General features: G+C 40.3%; 1 protein-coding gene across 1 annotated transcript in view; it reads right to left on the bottom strand.

The window, feature by feature from the left end:
- SEMA3G (semaphorin 3G) overlaps positions 1 to 15,484 on the bottom strand; it is a 92,502-nt gene that overhangs the window by 17,289 nt on the left and 59,729 nt on the right. The window contains exons 5-7 of the mRNA XM_087924027.1: positions 13,882 to 13,972; positions 12,016 to 12,132; positions 11,325 to 11,467 (exon numbers count right to left, since the gene is read on the bottom strand). Of these exons, the coding sequence (XP_087780153.1) occupies positions 11,325 to 11,467; positions 12,016 to 12,132; positions 13,882 to 13,972 (351 nt within the window). The remainder of the gene's footprint in view (positions 1 to 11,324; positions 11,468 to 12,015; positions 12,133 to 13,881; positions 13,973 to 15,484) is intronic.

Genomic DNA, 15,484 nt, shown 5'->3' on the forward strand with positions numbered 1-15,484 from the left:
ATTAACAGAGGGATACAGTCAAGATCAAGGGAGGTACTAATACACCTCTATAAAGCTTTAGTAAGACTACACCTAGAGTACTACATCCAGTTTTGGTCACCACGCTATTAAAAAGATGTTGAGACTTTAGAAAGAGTGCAGAAAAGAGCAACCAAGATGATTAGGGGACCGAAGGCTAAAACATACAATGAACAGTTGCAGGAACTGAGCATGGCTAGTTAGTGAAGAGAAGGACCGGGGGACAATGATGGCAGTGTTCCAATATTTGAGGGGCTGCCACCGAGAGGAGGGGAGAGGGGTCAAGCTATTTTGCAAAGTACCTGAAGGCCAGACAAGGAATAATGGATGGAAACTGAACAAGGAGAGATTCAATCTGGAAATAAGGAGAAATTTTCTGACAACGAGAGCAATCAACCAATGGAACAGCTATAAACTACACTGCTCAAAAAAATAAAGGGAACACAAAAACAAGACATCCTAGATCTGAATGAATGAAATAGTCTTATTAAATACGTTGTTCATTACATAGTTGAATGTGCTGACAACAAAATCACACAAAAATTATCAGTGGAAATCAAATTTAGCAACCCATGGAGGACTGGATTTGGAGTTACCCTCAAAATTAAAGTGGAAAAAAACAGCACAGGCTGATCCAACTTTGATGTAATGTCCTTAAAACAAGTCAAAATGAGGCTCAGTAGTGTGTGTGGCCTCCACGAGCCTGTATGACCTCCCTATAATGCCTGAGCATGCTCCTGATGAGGTGGTGGATGGTCTCCTGAGGTATCTCCTCCCATACCTGGACTAAAGCATCCCCCAACTCCTGGACAGTCTGTGGTGCAATGTAGCATTGGTGGATGGAGCAAGACATGATGTTCCAGATGTGCTAAATTGGATTCAGGTCTGGGGAATGGGCAGGCCAGTCCATAGCATCAATGCTTTCGTCTTGCAGGAACTGCTGACACACTCCACCCACATGAGGTCTAGCATTGTCTTGAATTAGGAGGAACCCAGGGCCAACCGCACCAGCATATGGTCTCACAAGGGGTCTGAGGATCTCATCTCGGTACCTAATGGCAGTCAGACTACCTCTGGTGAGCACATGGAGGGCTGTGCAGCCCCCTAAAGAAATGCCACCCCACACCATTACTGACCAACTGCCAAACCGGTCATGCTGGAGGATGTTGCAGGCAGCAGAACGTTCTCCACAGCATCTCCAGACCCTGTCACATCTGTCACATGTGCTCAGTGTGAACCTGCTTTCATCTGCGAAGAGCACAGGATGCCAGTGGCGAATTTCCCAATCTTGGTGTTCTCTGGCAAATGCCAAACATCCTGCACGGTATTGGGCTGTAAGCACAACCCCCACCTGTGGACATCAGGCCCTCATACCACCCTCATGGAGTCTGTTTCTGACCATTTGAGCAGCCACATGCACATTTGTGGCCCTCTGGAGGTCATTTTTCAGGACTCTGGCAATGCTCCTCCTGTCCCTCCTTGCACAAAGGCAGACGTAGCGGTCCTGATGCTGGGTTGTTGCCCTCCTACGGCCTCCTTCACGTCTCCTGATGTACTGGCCTGTCTCCTGGTAGTGCCTCCATGCTCTGGACACTACACTGACAGACACAGCAATCCTTCTTGCCATAGCTCGTATTGATGTGCCATCCTGGGCCACTTGTGTGGGTTGTAGACTCCGTCTCATGCTACCACTAGAGTGAAAGCACCGCCAGCATTCAATAGTGACCAAACCATCAGCCAGAAAGCATAGGAACTGAGAAGTGGTCTGTGGTCACCACCTGCAGAACCACTCCTTTATTGGGGATGTCTTGCTAACTGCCTATGCTTTCCACCTGTTGTCTATTCCATTTGCACAACAGCATGTGAAATTGATTGTCAATCAGTGTTGCTACCTAAGTGGACAGTTTGATTTCACAGAAGTGTGACTGACTTGGAGTTACATTGTGTTGTTTAAGTGTTCCCTTTATTTTTTTGAGCAGTGTATATTTAAACTATATTTATTGCCTTCAGAAGTTGTGGGAGCTTCACCACTGGAAGCTTTCAAGAAGAGACTGGACTGCCATCTGTCAAAAATGGTGTAGGATCTGCTAAGGTGGGGGGTTGGACTAGATGACCTATGAGGTCCCTTCCAACTCTGTTAATCTGTATCTAAATCTGTATCTGTTTATCTGTGCCCTCATCATATATAATGTTAAAAGAAAAGGGACACCAATGGCTCATCTAATATTGTAAACCTTAATTCTGCCCATAAGACCTGAGTTTTGATAATGCATTTCTAAACAGAAGTAACTTGTACTAATTCTACATGCAATGTTACTATTAATTATTTTGTTTATAATTAACTGCTCCCTTGAGAAACAGAATAATCCTTTCCCACATACACACTTAAAATGTTATACTCCAAGAAAAACACTGATAAGACTGAAAGTAACAACCAATTTTATCATTTTGGGAAGTTGGTGGCAAGATTTTAAACTATATTTATTTCTCCCCCAAATAAACTTTAGACTTCTGACTAAAATAAATCTCGTTTCACCACAGGAAGCCTAAAGAAGTAACAGTATACATACTAAAATTATTCTTTGCAACTAGAAAATGCAAAGAAAAATACCCCAACATCCCCAGAACCCCAGGAAAAACACAGAAAATTCAGCCTACACATGTAATTTGACCCTACCTACTTTTCATCATTGCCCTACTCAATGTGGTTTTCATTCTCCCTCCCAAATATTCAATATAACCCACAACTAACACACGTCTGTTTTTCTTTGCAATAGAGGAACCAAAATAGACTCCAACTATCTTCCAGCAATTACCAGTGCTACTTTTCAGGTATTATTCTATGACAACTGTTCCTTTTCCTTCACAAAAGCAGCCCTTACAAAATACAGAAATCCCTCTGGGATTATTGTGGATTAATACTCTCAAGCGACTGCAGCAGTTTAACCCGGCCATTGTGTGCGTGTTTTGACTGCCAAAGAGGCAAAAGGACAAGGCTGCAGATTGTCTTAACTAAGCAGGGTACTTACTCCCCCTTCCCTGCCCTTGATTTATCGGTGCCCCTGCGAACTCCGCAAATCAAATTAGATCCCCATCCTGGATGCCTCTTAAACACAAAATCCCTCTTTGTAGAAAGGCTGGTGAATCCGGCAAATAATTGCTTCATCTCTGTGTTTTACTGTTTATTTGTAGGATTAGGACGAGAACAAGTAATTCACAGCCAGCAGAATTAGTCTATTTGCATGGAAATCTGCCATCTCCATTTCTGTAGTCCATTGTAGTACACTGACTTTCTGACTTGTTGCAGGGAGTTTGAATTATTGCAGGCAGGCGCCACTAGGATAATTTCCATCTGACAAATACTTCTCCCCAACAGCTCTTTAGGCGGAGAGAGGTGGGGTTTTTCCCCCCCTCCAATTTTTCAACAGCAGATAGAAATTGAACTGAGTCTTGCCCATTAGGCTGGCTCCTAGCTTTGCAGAGGCCAAGTTCCGACTTCTGCTTCACAAATACGGCAAGCCTTTGAGTTGTTAGCTATAGATCATGTTTCCAGATGTGTTTTGAGAATGCAGGGGCTCTGCCTCAAAGGCAAATATTCAGTGGATTGGATGATTTTCTATGTGATACCCTCCCCCATTTTTCACCTTATGTAATATACTTTTCCTTTTCTCCCTTTCTCTTTCTACCTCTCTCTCTTACACAGACATATATACACACACAATTAAGAGGGGAAAGATGGTTGACTTCTGTCCATCAACAACAGGCCTGTCAAACTAGCAGCCCACGGGCTGGATATGTCACACCCAGGCCATGCCCCTCCTGGCTCCGCAAAGACAAAAACATCACGATACGTCATGTGACCTGATTTCGACGCCCGTGATCTACAAGGATTCTCTGGAAAAATGTTCTGGCCCAAGCCTTGTTCAAAGCAAACAAACGCCAAACAGAGATAAAAGCAAACCCTTTTAATGCTTCTCTGTGAATTCCGTTCATTCACAGTAAAACGCTATTCAAAACTAATTGTCCCAGATAAGAACAAGCCTTGCCAAGATTGTGCAAGGCTGCCAAGAACACTCGATTAAATTGCAAGGAAATAATCAAAACCAAAAGTCTCCAAACACAAACCAGGATAGTCTGAACTTCCACAAGACTTGAAGTGCAAGAACGTCTTTGCTTCCTGCAAAGAATCCCACCTCTGAGAGCTGGCTTTTATCCCTTAAGGGAGCGGTCGTCACCTTGCAGCCTTACTCCTGAGTCAACCGTGCTGCTGCAGCTGCTCTTTCCTTCAAGCAGCCCTGCACACACGCGCACTGGGCACAAGCTCCTCGGGGTCCTTTGCATCCCTGCTGCCAGCCTCCACAATCTCCAAAGGCAGCATTCCACTCCCTGATGGTCCTGGCCCCATCTCTGCATCACACGCAGGCCCCTCATCCGAGTCCTCGCTCTCTGAGACCTCAGCCATCTGCACCTGCTGCCGGTGAACCATATCAAAAAGTGTCTCAAAGAGGTCATTTCCTAATATATGTAGATTTTGAATAAGCATTTATGCTTCCCTGTTCAGGGTTTTTTTTAATTTGTTTGTTTGTTTTTGGTACAGGTTGTCCTCAACATACGACCAGAATTGATCCCAAAATTTCTGTTGTCAAGTGAGACATTTGTTAAGTAGAGTTTTGCCCCATTTTACAATCTTTCTTGCCACCATTGGCTTCCCCATTGACTTAGCTTGTCAGAAGGCCACAAAAGGTGATCAGGACATTGCAACTGTCACAAATATGAGTCAACTACCAAGCGTCCATATGTTGATCATGTGATCAGGGGATCTTGCAATGGTTGTAAGTGTGAAAAATGGTCATGCCATTTTTTTCAGTGCCATTGTAACTTTGAACAGTCACTAAATGAACTGTTGTAAGTTGAACTGTTGTATCTGTATTTCCTCTATTCCTTTGCTATAAACATTAAGAGAGAAAAAGAATATACAGGCAAACATTTTGTACAGAAGAACAGGAGTATGTCTGATGCACCCCCCAAAATAGGAACATGTGTGGAACACACCCAGGTTCAAGTCAAGCATCAAATGATAAATTAGAGAAAATTCTTTGCTGCCTGTTGTGCAGCATATTGGTTCATCTGGCAATAGCCTCTCTTTTCCTGATTTAAGAGACAATAGATTGCTCTCCATTTTAGATGAATATAAACATTTAAAAAACCCAGCTCTCCTAAAATATGCTGTGGATAATCCAAATACATTTTATCAAGCTGTAATATGACAGATTGCACACCCCAAAGTGCCTTATGTACCACACCCACTCTGCAGAGTCTAGGGAGCTGAGTCTTAAAGATGAGGCTAGCAACGTATTAATATACCCCAGTATGGTGAAAAACAATGGCAATAAATTACCAAAATTGGGTCACGAATGAGCTGGCCAGTTGGAGCACAGGAGAAAGGAACCCTAGACTTGAACAAGCTTAACCGTCTGGATTGCAGTCTCTTTACACATGGATGGACAGCTCCATCCAGCATTTTGGGCCTTTGCTGTTGCCATGGAGCATCCATAGCTCTGAGATATGGTGAGATGGAACAGTAGTACTCATTTATCAAAATGTGAATGCTCTAGCACTGAGCGTAAGAACTGATGAATCCCAAGAATGAAAGGGGAGGATGGGGAGGGTGGGCTAAAGAGATGAATGTATTTTACAAAGTGCTCAACCAAAAGCACTGAAACAATTTCAACCAAGGATATAGTATAGTATAGTAGGCCGGGGTGTAAGACCCTCCACTTCCCCACTTGGTGGAGATGCTCTTTGACATTTCAAGGATACAGAGATGTTATGATGTTTGCTAGATACCCATTTCGAAGAGGGCTCCTCTCTTAACAAGTAAGAAAATCTGTCTGGGGGCGGGGTGTCCAATGAATGATTGCACATTACTGTAAAGGAACCAGCAGTCAAGAAATATGTCAGAAACATATTTCAGATGCTGAGGTCTTCCCTGTAACACTCTAAGAAAGTGAAAGTTGGACTATGAAGAAGCTAAACAGAAAAAGTAGTGATACTTCTGAACTTCAGACAGCCAAAGAAACAAAGCAAAATAAAATCATCAAACACATCAACCCAGATTTCTCACTTGAGCCAGAAATGACCTGGTTAACTAGTTCCATAGCTTGCATAAGAAAAGGTGAAGCTATCTGACACTGAGTCAAACCACTGGTTCTTTCAAAACCAAAAGAAATAAATCTGGGCAAATGATTCTCTCCGGTCTCTCCCAGGGAAGCCACTCTATCTGCTGTCTGAAAAATAGAGATGCCAGAATTGAATTGAAATGCGCTTTCTACATTTACCAGATATTTCAACACTGAACTGTATCACCTACTCATAATTTTAAAGTCAATAAAACTCTGCTTTCCTTGTGTAAGCCATCCAATGGAGACATCTTGGGCATCAGGAACCAAAAAATGGGAGAGGAAAAGTGTGTTCCTCACAGTCTGTCTATATTGTACTATCTTAACTAACTTAGTTCCTCCAAAATGGCTAGAAGGTAAGTTTCTGTTCATTAAAATCTATTCTTGATGAGTGAGATTCAGATAACCACTTTTTCTCAAACTATTTGTTTTACCATGCGTACACAGAATATTTCCATGTGCTTTTTTCAAATTTTTTTAAAATCACATCGTTATTATTTTTTATAAAAATATCAAGGCTATGAAACAGTTCTCCTTCCTAGTCCACCCTACTGTTTAGATTTTCGTGGTGGCCTGCCATTCAAGTATTAACCCAGATCTGACATTGCTTAGCTTTTTAAAAGCTACCAGATGGTTAGATGCTGAAATTTATCTGGGAAAACCCAGATTTATTTACTTACTTGTTCATTTGTTTTAAATGGATAATTTGGTCACGATCAACATCTCAGAAGCAAAGGATCTGTTCTAGGTATGTTGCCAATAGCACTTAGCAATAGCACTTATACCTCTTCAGAGTGCTTTACAGCCCCCTCTAAGCAGTTTAAAGAGTCAGCATATTGCCCCCAACAATCTGGGTCCTCATTTTGCCGACCTTGGAAGGATGGAAAGGGTGAGTCAACCTCGAGCCTCTAAGGATCCAACTCCGGACTGTGGGCAGAGAAGGCCAAGTTAAAGCATATGATGATACCTTTTCAGTTGCAGCATCCAACTTTGAAATGATTTCCCCAGAAAAGTATGCCTGGCATCATTTTTGCTATTTTTGGGTGCCAAGTAAAAACATTTTTATTCTGCTTGCCTTTTAATAATAGTTCTGCTGTAATTTTAACCCTCTGCTGCTGCTTTTTCTTATTGCTGCCTTATTATTTTTATTCTGCATGTATTTTATAATGGTTTAACTTTAATGTATGTTTGAATTTCTCAAACTTGTAAATTGTTTTAATTTATTACCTCTGCATTTTTAAAAAATGAGTAAACTTACTTTAAGTACGTTCAATGTTGTACATGTGTGCGTGTTTTACATATACATAAAATCTTAAGATACTTAAAATTAAAATATATTACAATTTCATGAATTTTGGCACGTAAAAATGTTCTGCTGATTCCAAACAAGTAAGCAAGACAGATTGAGCAAGGGGCTGCGGCTGAAAAGCTTACTTTTTAGATATTCATTTTTAAAAGAAAAACCATTCTGCTACCTGAAAACTTTATGAAGAGAACTGAGTCAAGATAATTCAGAACATTTTTAGTTGGGACGAGATCCAATCTCAACCCCTCCAGGAAACCATGGAAACTTTTCTCTGTTTTATTGGAGAAGCTTGGCAATTACCAAAGTTACAGAGAATTGTTAAAGTGGGCATTGGCTGGGAGAAAAGAGGGGTTTTTCCAGTCTCAGAAAACGGTGCAGGATTTTATCTCTGATGCATCAGCTTAGCCCTCGGGTTTCAATGAGGGGGAGTGCCATTAAGAATGGGATTAAAAAATACAGCTCAGCTAGGCTTCAGATCCAAATATAAAAAGGTGTTTCAGATAGTGGAGGGAGCCCTTCATATAGCGCTTATCTGCAATTCCTTCAAACAACTGTGCTTTTTCCTGGAATCCTACATTTGCTTTCCATAGCCAGTCAGTAATCCCAGGAAAGATATGTTTGGATTAAGGAGTTATATCAGGTATTACACATCAGCTCCACGTGAGCTCCAAAGCACCATTTTGGCTTCAAATCTGAAGCACTGTATATCCCTATTAGCTCATCAGCGCTCCAACAAGAAAAGGTTTTTGGTCAGTGAGAATGAGAAAAGTAAAGTGCTAGGAATGTATTTGCAATAGATCCATTTTTCTCAGTTATTTGCAATAGATCCATTTTTCTCAGTTATTTCTATAGCTTTCTACATGAGACAGATGTCATAAAATACAAAGGGAAACATTTAAAGAGGTTTGCTAGTGACTTATTACTCCAATTCATTTATGTTGTACCTTCAATTTAGTTTTGACTCCTTTTGACTACCTGGACCCAATCCCTGCTGTCTTCTAGGCAAGATTTTGGAAATAGTTTGCCATTGCCAGCTGCCTCTCTACCCAAGGTAGGACCAGAACTCCAAGTGTCTAGCCTGATGCCTTAACTATAAACACCAAACTGTCTCTCATGTTACTCAAATGACATAATCAATTACAACACCATAGAGGTTCAGTGAAGAGGAACTTCTACGATCAGCACCTTTCCTATTTCTACAATTAGCCAGTTTCCTTGCAGAGTTTCATTACATTACATTTTGTGCACGTGTGTTGTAGAGAAATCCAGGGGGCAGAACTGAAGCTGGCATCAAAATGGCTTTGTGGAACCTTTGGCTGGAAGGAATTGCTTGCAGGAGAAGTGAAAAAGAACAGTTGAAGAAAGAAGCGAGGAAGTGAAAATGGCTTGAACAAAATATTGGGGCATTTCCATTTGGAAGAACAACTGAATTCAAAAGCTTTAAAGTATTATCCCTTCCTCCCATACAGCAACATCAGTCTTCCCCACCCCCCACCCCTGTCACTTTGGGGTGAGGGGTGGAATCACAAAAAAAGAGAAACACCAGAAAGAAAAGGTCCATGTTCATAACTTGGCTGGAAAAGAAACAATTGTGTCAGGCAAGATTTATGCAGCCTGCGAGAACCAGGCCCTACCAAAGAGATCTTGATAGGAGAACTTAAGGCCAGCAACTTGTTCCAAGCAGACTTCCTCCATTACATCACTCACTGCTCTTCATTAGGAAAGAGAGGCAGAGGGACAGCAGGTTTAACTTCAGTATATAAACCAATTTAGTATAAATTAGGATTTAGTTCAGGATAAATCAGAATCAAGTAGGCTCACCTAAGTTTCAGATACATTTGCCAACATTTTCTCCTCTCCTGTTTCAAAACATTTTAAATCCTTTTTTCAAAAAAAAAAAAAAATGGATGGTTCTATTTTTAGGTGGGTGATTACTGGAAGCCAGTGAATGCACTGTAGATTGAAGAACACAGTTGATAATGATTTTCTAAGCATTTTCCAGCTTTAACTAGCTGCATTTTCAGCTCTGGGTGTTAAAATAATCCTGTTACAAATCCCAACAATATTATATTACCCCATCATGAAACTGATCACAAATAAGCAATTGTAGTTAACAGGAAGGTAGAAAAGACACCGCTACATAGAGCTACATACTGTGGTAAAGATATCAGGGAGTCTTCCAGTTACGTATCCGCTCTTGCAAACTTCCTTTCTTTTTCATCATATGAGAGTGACTGTTTGGTACTTCCTTGCATGAAACACTGCAAGACCTCATCTTTTGGGATGTAAGGCACTTTAGGTGAAAGGGAGTTTATATAAGGAGTGTGGATGTCCCAACAGTAGAAAAAGAAAATATAGATGAGAATTACCTTGTCTCCTGTGGACGTTCTTGATTTGGGTTTTAGCAACACATCCAACTTTGGCTATTTCACTTTTCGTATATATTTTTTATTTATTAAATTGATATGCCATCTATCTCACTACCGGGGCGACTCTGAACACTTAGGCTACGATAGTCCATAAATTCCTACTTGATATACTTATACCACTCACCAGAACTCATACAGCATCTTTCTCCAAATTCTTTAGTGAGTTTATTTAACCTCTTCAAGATTTCTGAGCTGGGCTGGACAACTTAGTTTAATTTAAAGCAGACAAGACCTCCATGATCAGAGAGAAATCTTTTAAAATGTTTCCATGTTCAGTGCATATGTTGTAACATTGCCAAGTCCTAGAAGCAATTCTTGTTTACCAGCAGAGCGTAGGGCTTCAACGGTTACTACTTGATTTTTATTTGGACCCTCGGCCAATCCTTCATACGTGCCAATCCTTTCCCTGGAAGGATTTCTGTTCCAATCTCCAGAGGCCATTCCTCTGGAGTCTAATTTGGTTTGATTATTTCTTCTACGTAAATCCAAACTATCAATTCTTGGGTGTATTTTTTAATAGGGAAGCTGGTTCTTACAAAGCAAAAATGAAGCTGAAGCATTTATCCTTTCTGGTATGGAAATCTATACACTCTGGGTGCAGGTTTTGGTCTAACTTCTGCTGTTTCTGCATAAAAGTGTGCAATGCCATTTAAGCCCTAAATGAAACCTATACAGCACACTTTTGCCACTGATACCAGGAGAGGACTCATCTTTAAACATATATTTTTTTAAAAAAATCAATAAAATGAATGTACACATTCAGATATTCTCATTTCTCATATTCTCATTTGACACACAGAAAACAAGTAATCAAACAGACTGAAGGCTATTATTGCTTAACGGTTTTCATAATAACTAGCCATGCCATAAATCACAAAATGGCATGGCCTTGTTCTATAAAGTGGCCTTCTATCTATTAATAAATCTCTTTAAACTCATCCATGAAATATAATTAGGCACTAGTCAAAGACCAAATGATCCATTTCGGTGGTGCGTAAAGATGTCAACTGAGTCATTTAACCTATATTTATGATTTATTTATTACATTAATTTATATACTGTCTCCTTCTAGATCTCTAGGCAGCTTGCAATAACATCCTCAAAACACATTATAATACCACTAAAACAACAGAGCAGCAATAAAAATAAAATAAAGACACATCATATGGCCTTTATCTTCAAGTACCATACAATAATTCAACTGCTTCTCCTAAATTAAATCTCAAAGGCCCATGAGTAGCAAGCAACCACTTCACAGGGGATAAGCTTTCCCAGGAGCTATAGATTTTAAAGTATGATATCCACAGCTGCAAGCTTTTTTTTTTTTTCATTTTTAGATCAATATGAGCACATGTCTCTCTATTATAACCAAAAATGACCTGACAAACTCACCACACAGATTCTGCCCACACGGCTGAAGATGGCATGCCCTTTGCTATCTGATTCTGCTGCCTTCTCCGTGAAGAAGAAATAAACTTTGTCATTGTCCCGATCATCATTCTCTGGGATCATATAAGCAGCAACAAATTTGGGAGCTGAGAAAAGGAAAAGAATCATTGGACAGAGAAAAAACGATCCCAGAAGCAGTTTGTAGCCTGATGCTGGTCCTAACAGTTTAAAATCTTGGCAGATTCTGTCTTGGAACAGTTAATGAAGGTTATTGCCAAAAGAGATAACACGTAAGTACTCTTCTTATTAAAACTATACAGGGTTAGTTATATAAACACTTCCCCATCTCCTCCTCCTTTCCCATGTACAAATTTAAAGTGATCATGACCTCCATTTCACCTCTTCCCCCCATTCTTATTTTTGTGGACCACACTCCCTTTTTCATTGATTGCTGTGTACATTATATGGGATTCAGTCAGTCATTCTTCTTCTGATCATCTCTGAGCTTTGCATGAGCTTTGTTTAATCCCCTTTATACCCTTGGCATGATCCAGTGCACAGAATTTATGGAACACACCCCTACAGTATTTCATTGTTTGCCTAAAATGAAGCAATCCCAACTTCTCTAAGGCTGCATATTTACATGTTCAGTATGTGCCTTTTGACTTGATAAAGAGTCATAACTTTTGCTTACCATTAAGCAGCCTCTGGTCCATCTCTGTACGTAGAGAAGAGCGATGTCCCATGGTCCGGAAGATCACAGAGTCCCTGCCCAAGAAATCGGCTGTTAGCCCCGTATACAAGTCTCCACCTAGGGAATAAGTTCAATTAAAAACAGTAGCTGTTTGTACATAGCTTTTGTGTTTATTGACACCTTTAATAATAAAGGCAGCAGCACATAGACAGATGCACCCCATTATATTTAAAGAACTTTGTAAGTATTCTGATTGCCTGATAACATTCACAGATGGTTCAAGGTGAGAAAGGACAGCTTGTCTAAAGCCATCAATTGCATTTATGGCAGAGGTCAGATCTAAACAGCAGATTCCTTGGCTGCCATTCTTGACAAGTCTGTTCTATCAATTCTCAGGGTCTTTCTAGATCAACCCTTTATTATGCAACAGCCCATGGGATCTGGAAGTCCAGATGATTTTATCTACCATTTTTAATTCTCCCATCTGTTCTTGTTACTTTTCCCATCATTTTTCTTACCATGGACAATTCATTACCAAAGGCAACGCTAAAATGTATAGCACATTTTTGTGTGTGTGAGATGAGGAAAGAAAATAATTAAAGCACCAGTGGGGAGCAGTTGTCCCTGGAGAGAATGAATGGGGTTTCGTAGCTGCATTCCTTTTCTCTCTTTTTTTTCCCTTTTTTAAAATTATGTGGACTCAAAATCACGCTGAAATTCTAAATGAATGTGACTAAACTGGGAAGGAGCAGGCCTCACATCCATAGGGAAAACTCATCGACATAATAGTCTTTAAAAAGTCAACCCAGTGTTTCTCAGCTTTAGCAATCTTAAGATGTGTCGATTTCGGCTCCCAGAATTCCTCAATCTTAAAGTTGCCAAGGTTGAGAAACACTGGATTAAACAATCCTTGTCTTCACCCTGGTTCCTCTCACATATTCCACTGAGCACTAAAACATAATTTAAATATAAATTAGGAAATCTAGAGTAGAAGTAGCGGTCTTTTATTTCAGCAAAACAGCAACTGTTTTTCCCCCCAACCCACAATACTGCTGGCTGTAGCTCCTGCTATCTGGATTATTCATGTTGCATTCTCTCCTAAGCTCTCAGAATTTGTCCATATATAATGGTAGTCTTAGAAAAAAACAACAGAACCAGAGGTGGTATTCAGCACCACCTCTGACTGGCCCCTATTCTCTGCCTCTGAGTCCCACCTGATTAGCTGGGTCTTCTTTTGTTGCCCTGGAGCTAGAAAGCAGGTTAGTGGGGTGGGGATGCCCACCAAGCCACACCCACAGAACCTGTAGTAAAAAGTTTTGAATCCCACCACTGAATAGAACCCACATCTATTATAGAATCATATATTCAGCAATTGTCTAGGCATTCAAGAAAGGCTCAGTAGTTTATTATGTTTTTGGTTTTGTTGAGCTTTTTAATTTTGTTCATTATTGTTATCGATTTTTTTCCCCATTTTGAATGCCATCCAGAGTCACAAATGGTGAAAGAAGAGGCTTTCTAATACACGCATACAGACAAATAACCTAAGTTATTGATTCTTGAGCAGAGTGCCAGCAGCAGCCTGGAAGAATGATTGGACAGATTCTTTCTAGACTTTTCTGAATCCACTTGAAGAACTGAATTCTCTCTGGTGAACAGAAAAACACCCGGCAAAGAAGCCTATAAGATCGATTCCTGAGAAGTCCACCTGAGACAATGAATTTCTTCAATTATTTCCAGCACATATTTGCTGAATGTCTTAAACTGTAGACTAAGTAGCAGAAAAAATATAATATACACATAAAATAATAAATATCCATGTATAGCCATTAGAATACAAGATTCAGGTTAATTTACTTTGGCACCTACCAAAAAATGTACTTGCAAACGCCCGATTAGGCTCATGTGGACATCTGCCCCGGCCATTTTCTATACCGGCTGGATCCATGCTGAACATGTGCTGGGAAGAGAAATGAGGGGAAAAAATTAGGTGTCCACATCAAACTAATAGAGTCAAAGGAAAAGTGGAAGTGTTTATGTGATAAGGATGAAGAGAACCCCAAAAGGCTCTCAGATCATAGGATGTGTAAGGAAACCCTTGTCATGATAGCACAGATTCACCAAGAGGAAGTAACAGCAGGTTTTTTTTATTCTTAATATAAGCAAAAATCAAGTTACTAAAGACTGATGTTCATCCCATTATTAACCCTATGGCTTTCTCAGTGCCAATAGATCTTGGAATGTTTACATCTTTATGAATTAAAGGTCGCAGTAGAGGTTAAGAAGAAACTGACTTGAGTTTAAGAACTCAGAGACTCAGGAGAGAGATGGGGTGTGGGAGGAAAACAATGAAAGCTACAAGCTTCAGCATTGCCAAAAAAAAAGGTGTCAGTTTCATTCTAGGTTCAGATAAACCAGCATGGAGCCACAAAAACACTGACTCATCTGTACAAATAAGCTACGTTTGATTTTAGTACTGTAAACTGTGTCTGTAACTGTTGTTGGTCAATAACAAAATAAATGATTATCAAGCTTACAATATAGGGAGGAAAAGGCCACAGCCAATCCTAGAATGACATTTAACGTCTTTGCCTTGGTTAACTTTTATTTTTTATTTATTTATTTGATTTGTCAATCACTTACAAGATAATAGGTGTAAGTATAAACATGAGTAAGAATACAGGAAATAGGTACAAATAAATAGGGACAATAGGACAGGGACTGTAGGCACAATTGTGCACTTATGCACCCCCCTTACAGACCTCTTAGGAATGGGGTGAGGTCAATAGTGGATAGTTTAAGGGTAAAGGAGTGGGGGTTAGAGGATGTAACAACAGTCAGGTAGTGCATTCCAGGCACTGACCACTCTGTAACTGCTTGGTAAAATGTTTTTGGTACAGCAGTATTCACTATCCTGTTCAGTTTCAAGAAATATCGCTCAGGTTAATAAAATTGCCTCCTTTGAAAATTGCTATGCTGATATTATTTCTGCAATTCTTGACTATTTTGACTGAGTCATCTCCTTGGCTGGACAAAGCAATCTCTTCAAACCACCTAACTGTGGGACCTTCATTCAGGCTTTCCACACACCCACACTCAAGGCGCAACACAGGGCTTAGATTGTGTTTCTGCTTTGCATAGCAAACCAGGGTGATGTCAGTCTGAACATTTCGGAAAGGCACGTTGCATGAAATGAGAAGTCCAAGTGATCATCCCAGGGTCTCATGATAAACAACTGTGCTGAAAGGACTCTTTCTCCCACAGGCTTGGTCATAAAAGCTTCTGAAATTGCCAGAGCCAAGAGGGGTTATGAGGTGAAGTTGGGCGACCTTCCTGCTTCGGCCAGTTTGATTAATGAGGAAAGGACGAGAAATGCCACCCACAGATTTTATATCTGGTTGTTGATCGGAGTGTTTTTCATGAGAGGCCAGTGGGTCAAATGGCTGCTAATTGGTTTTAAGTCTTGGTTAGT

The sequence above is a fragment of the Pseudonaja textilis genome, chromosome 2 (genome assembly GCF_049901715.1).
Source record: "Pseudonaja textilis isolate UNSWEBS1 chromosome 2, rPseTex1.2, whole genome shotgun sequence".
Taxonomy (NCBI): domain Eukaryota; kingdom Metazoa; phylum Chordata; class Lepidosauria; order Squamata; family Elapidae; genus Pseudonaja; species Pseudonaja textilis.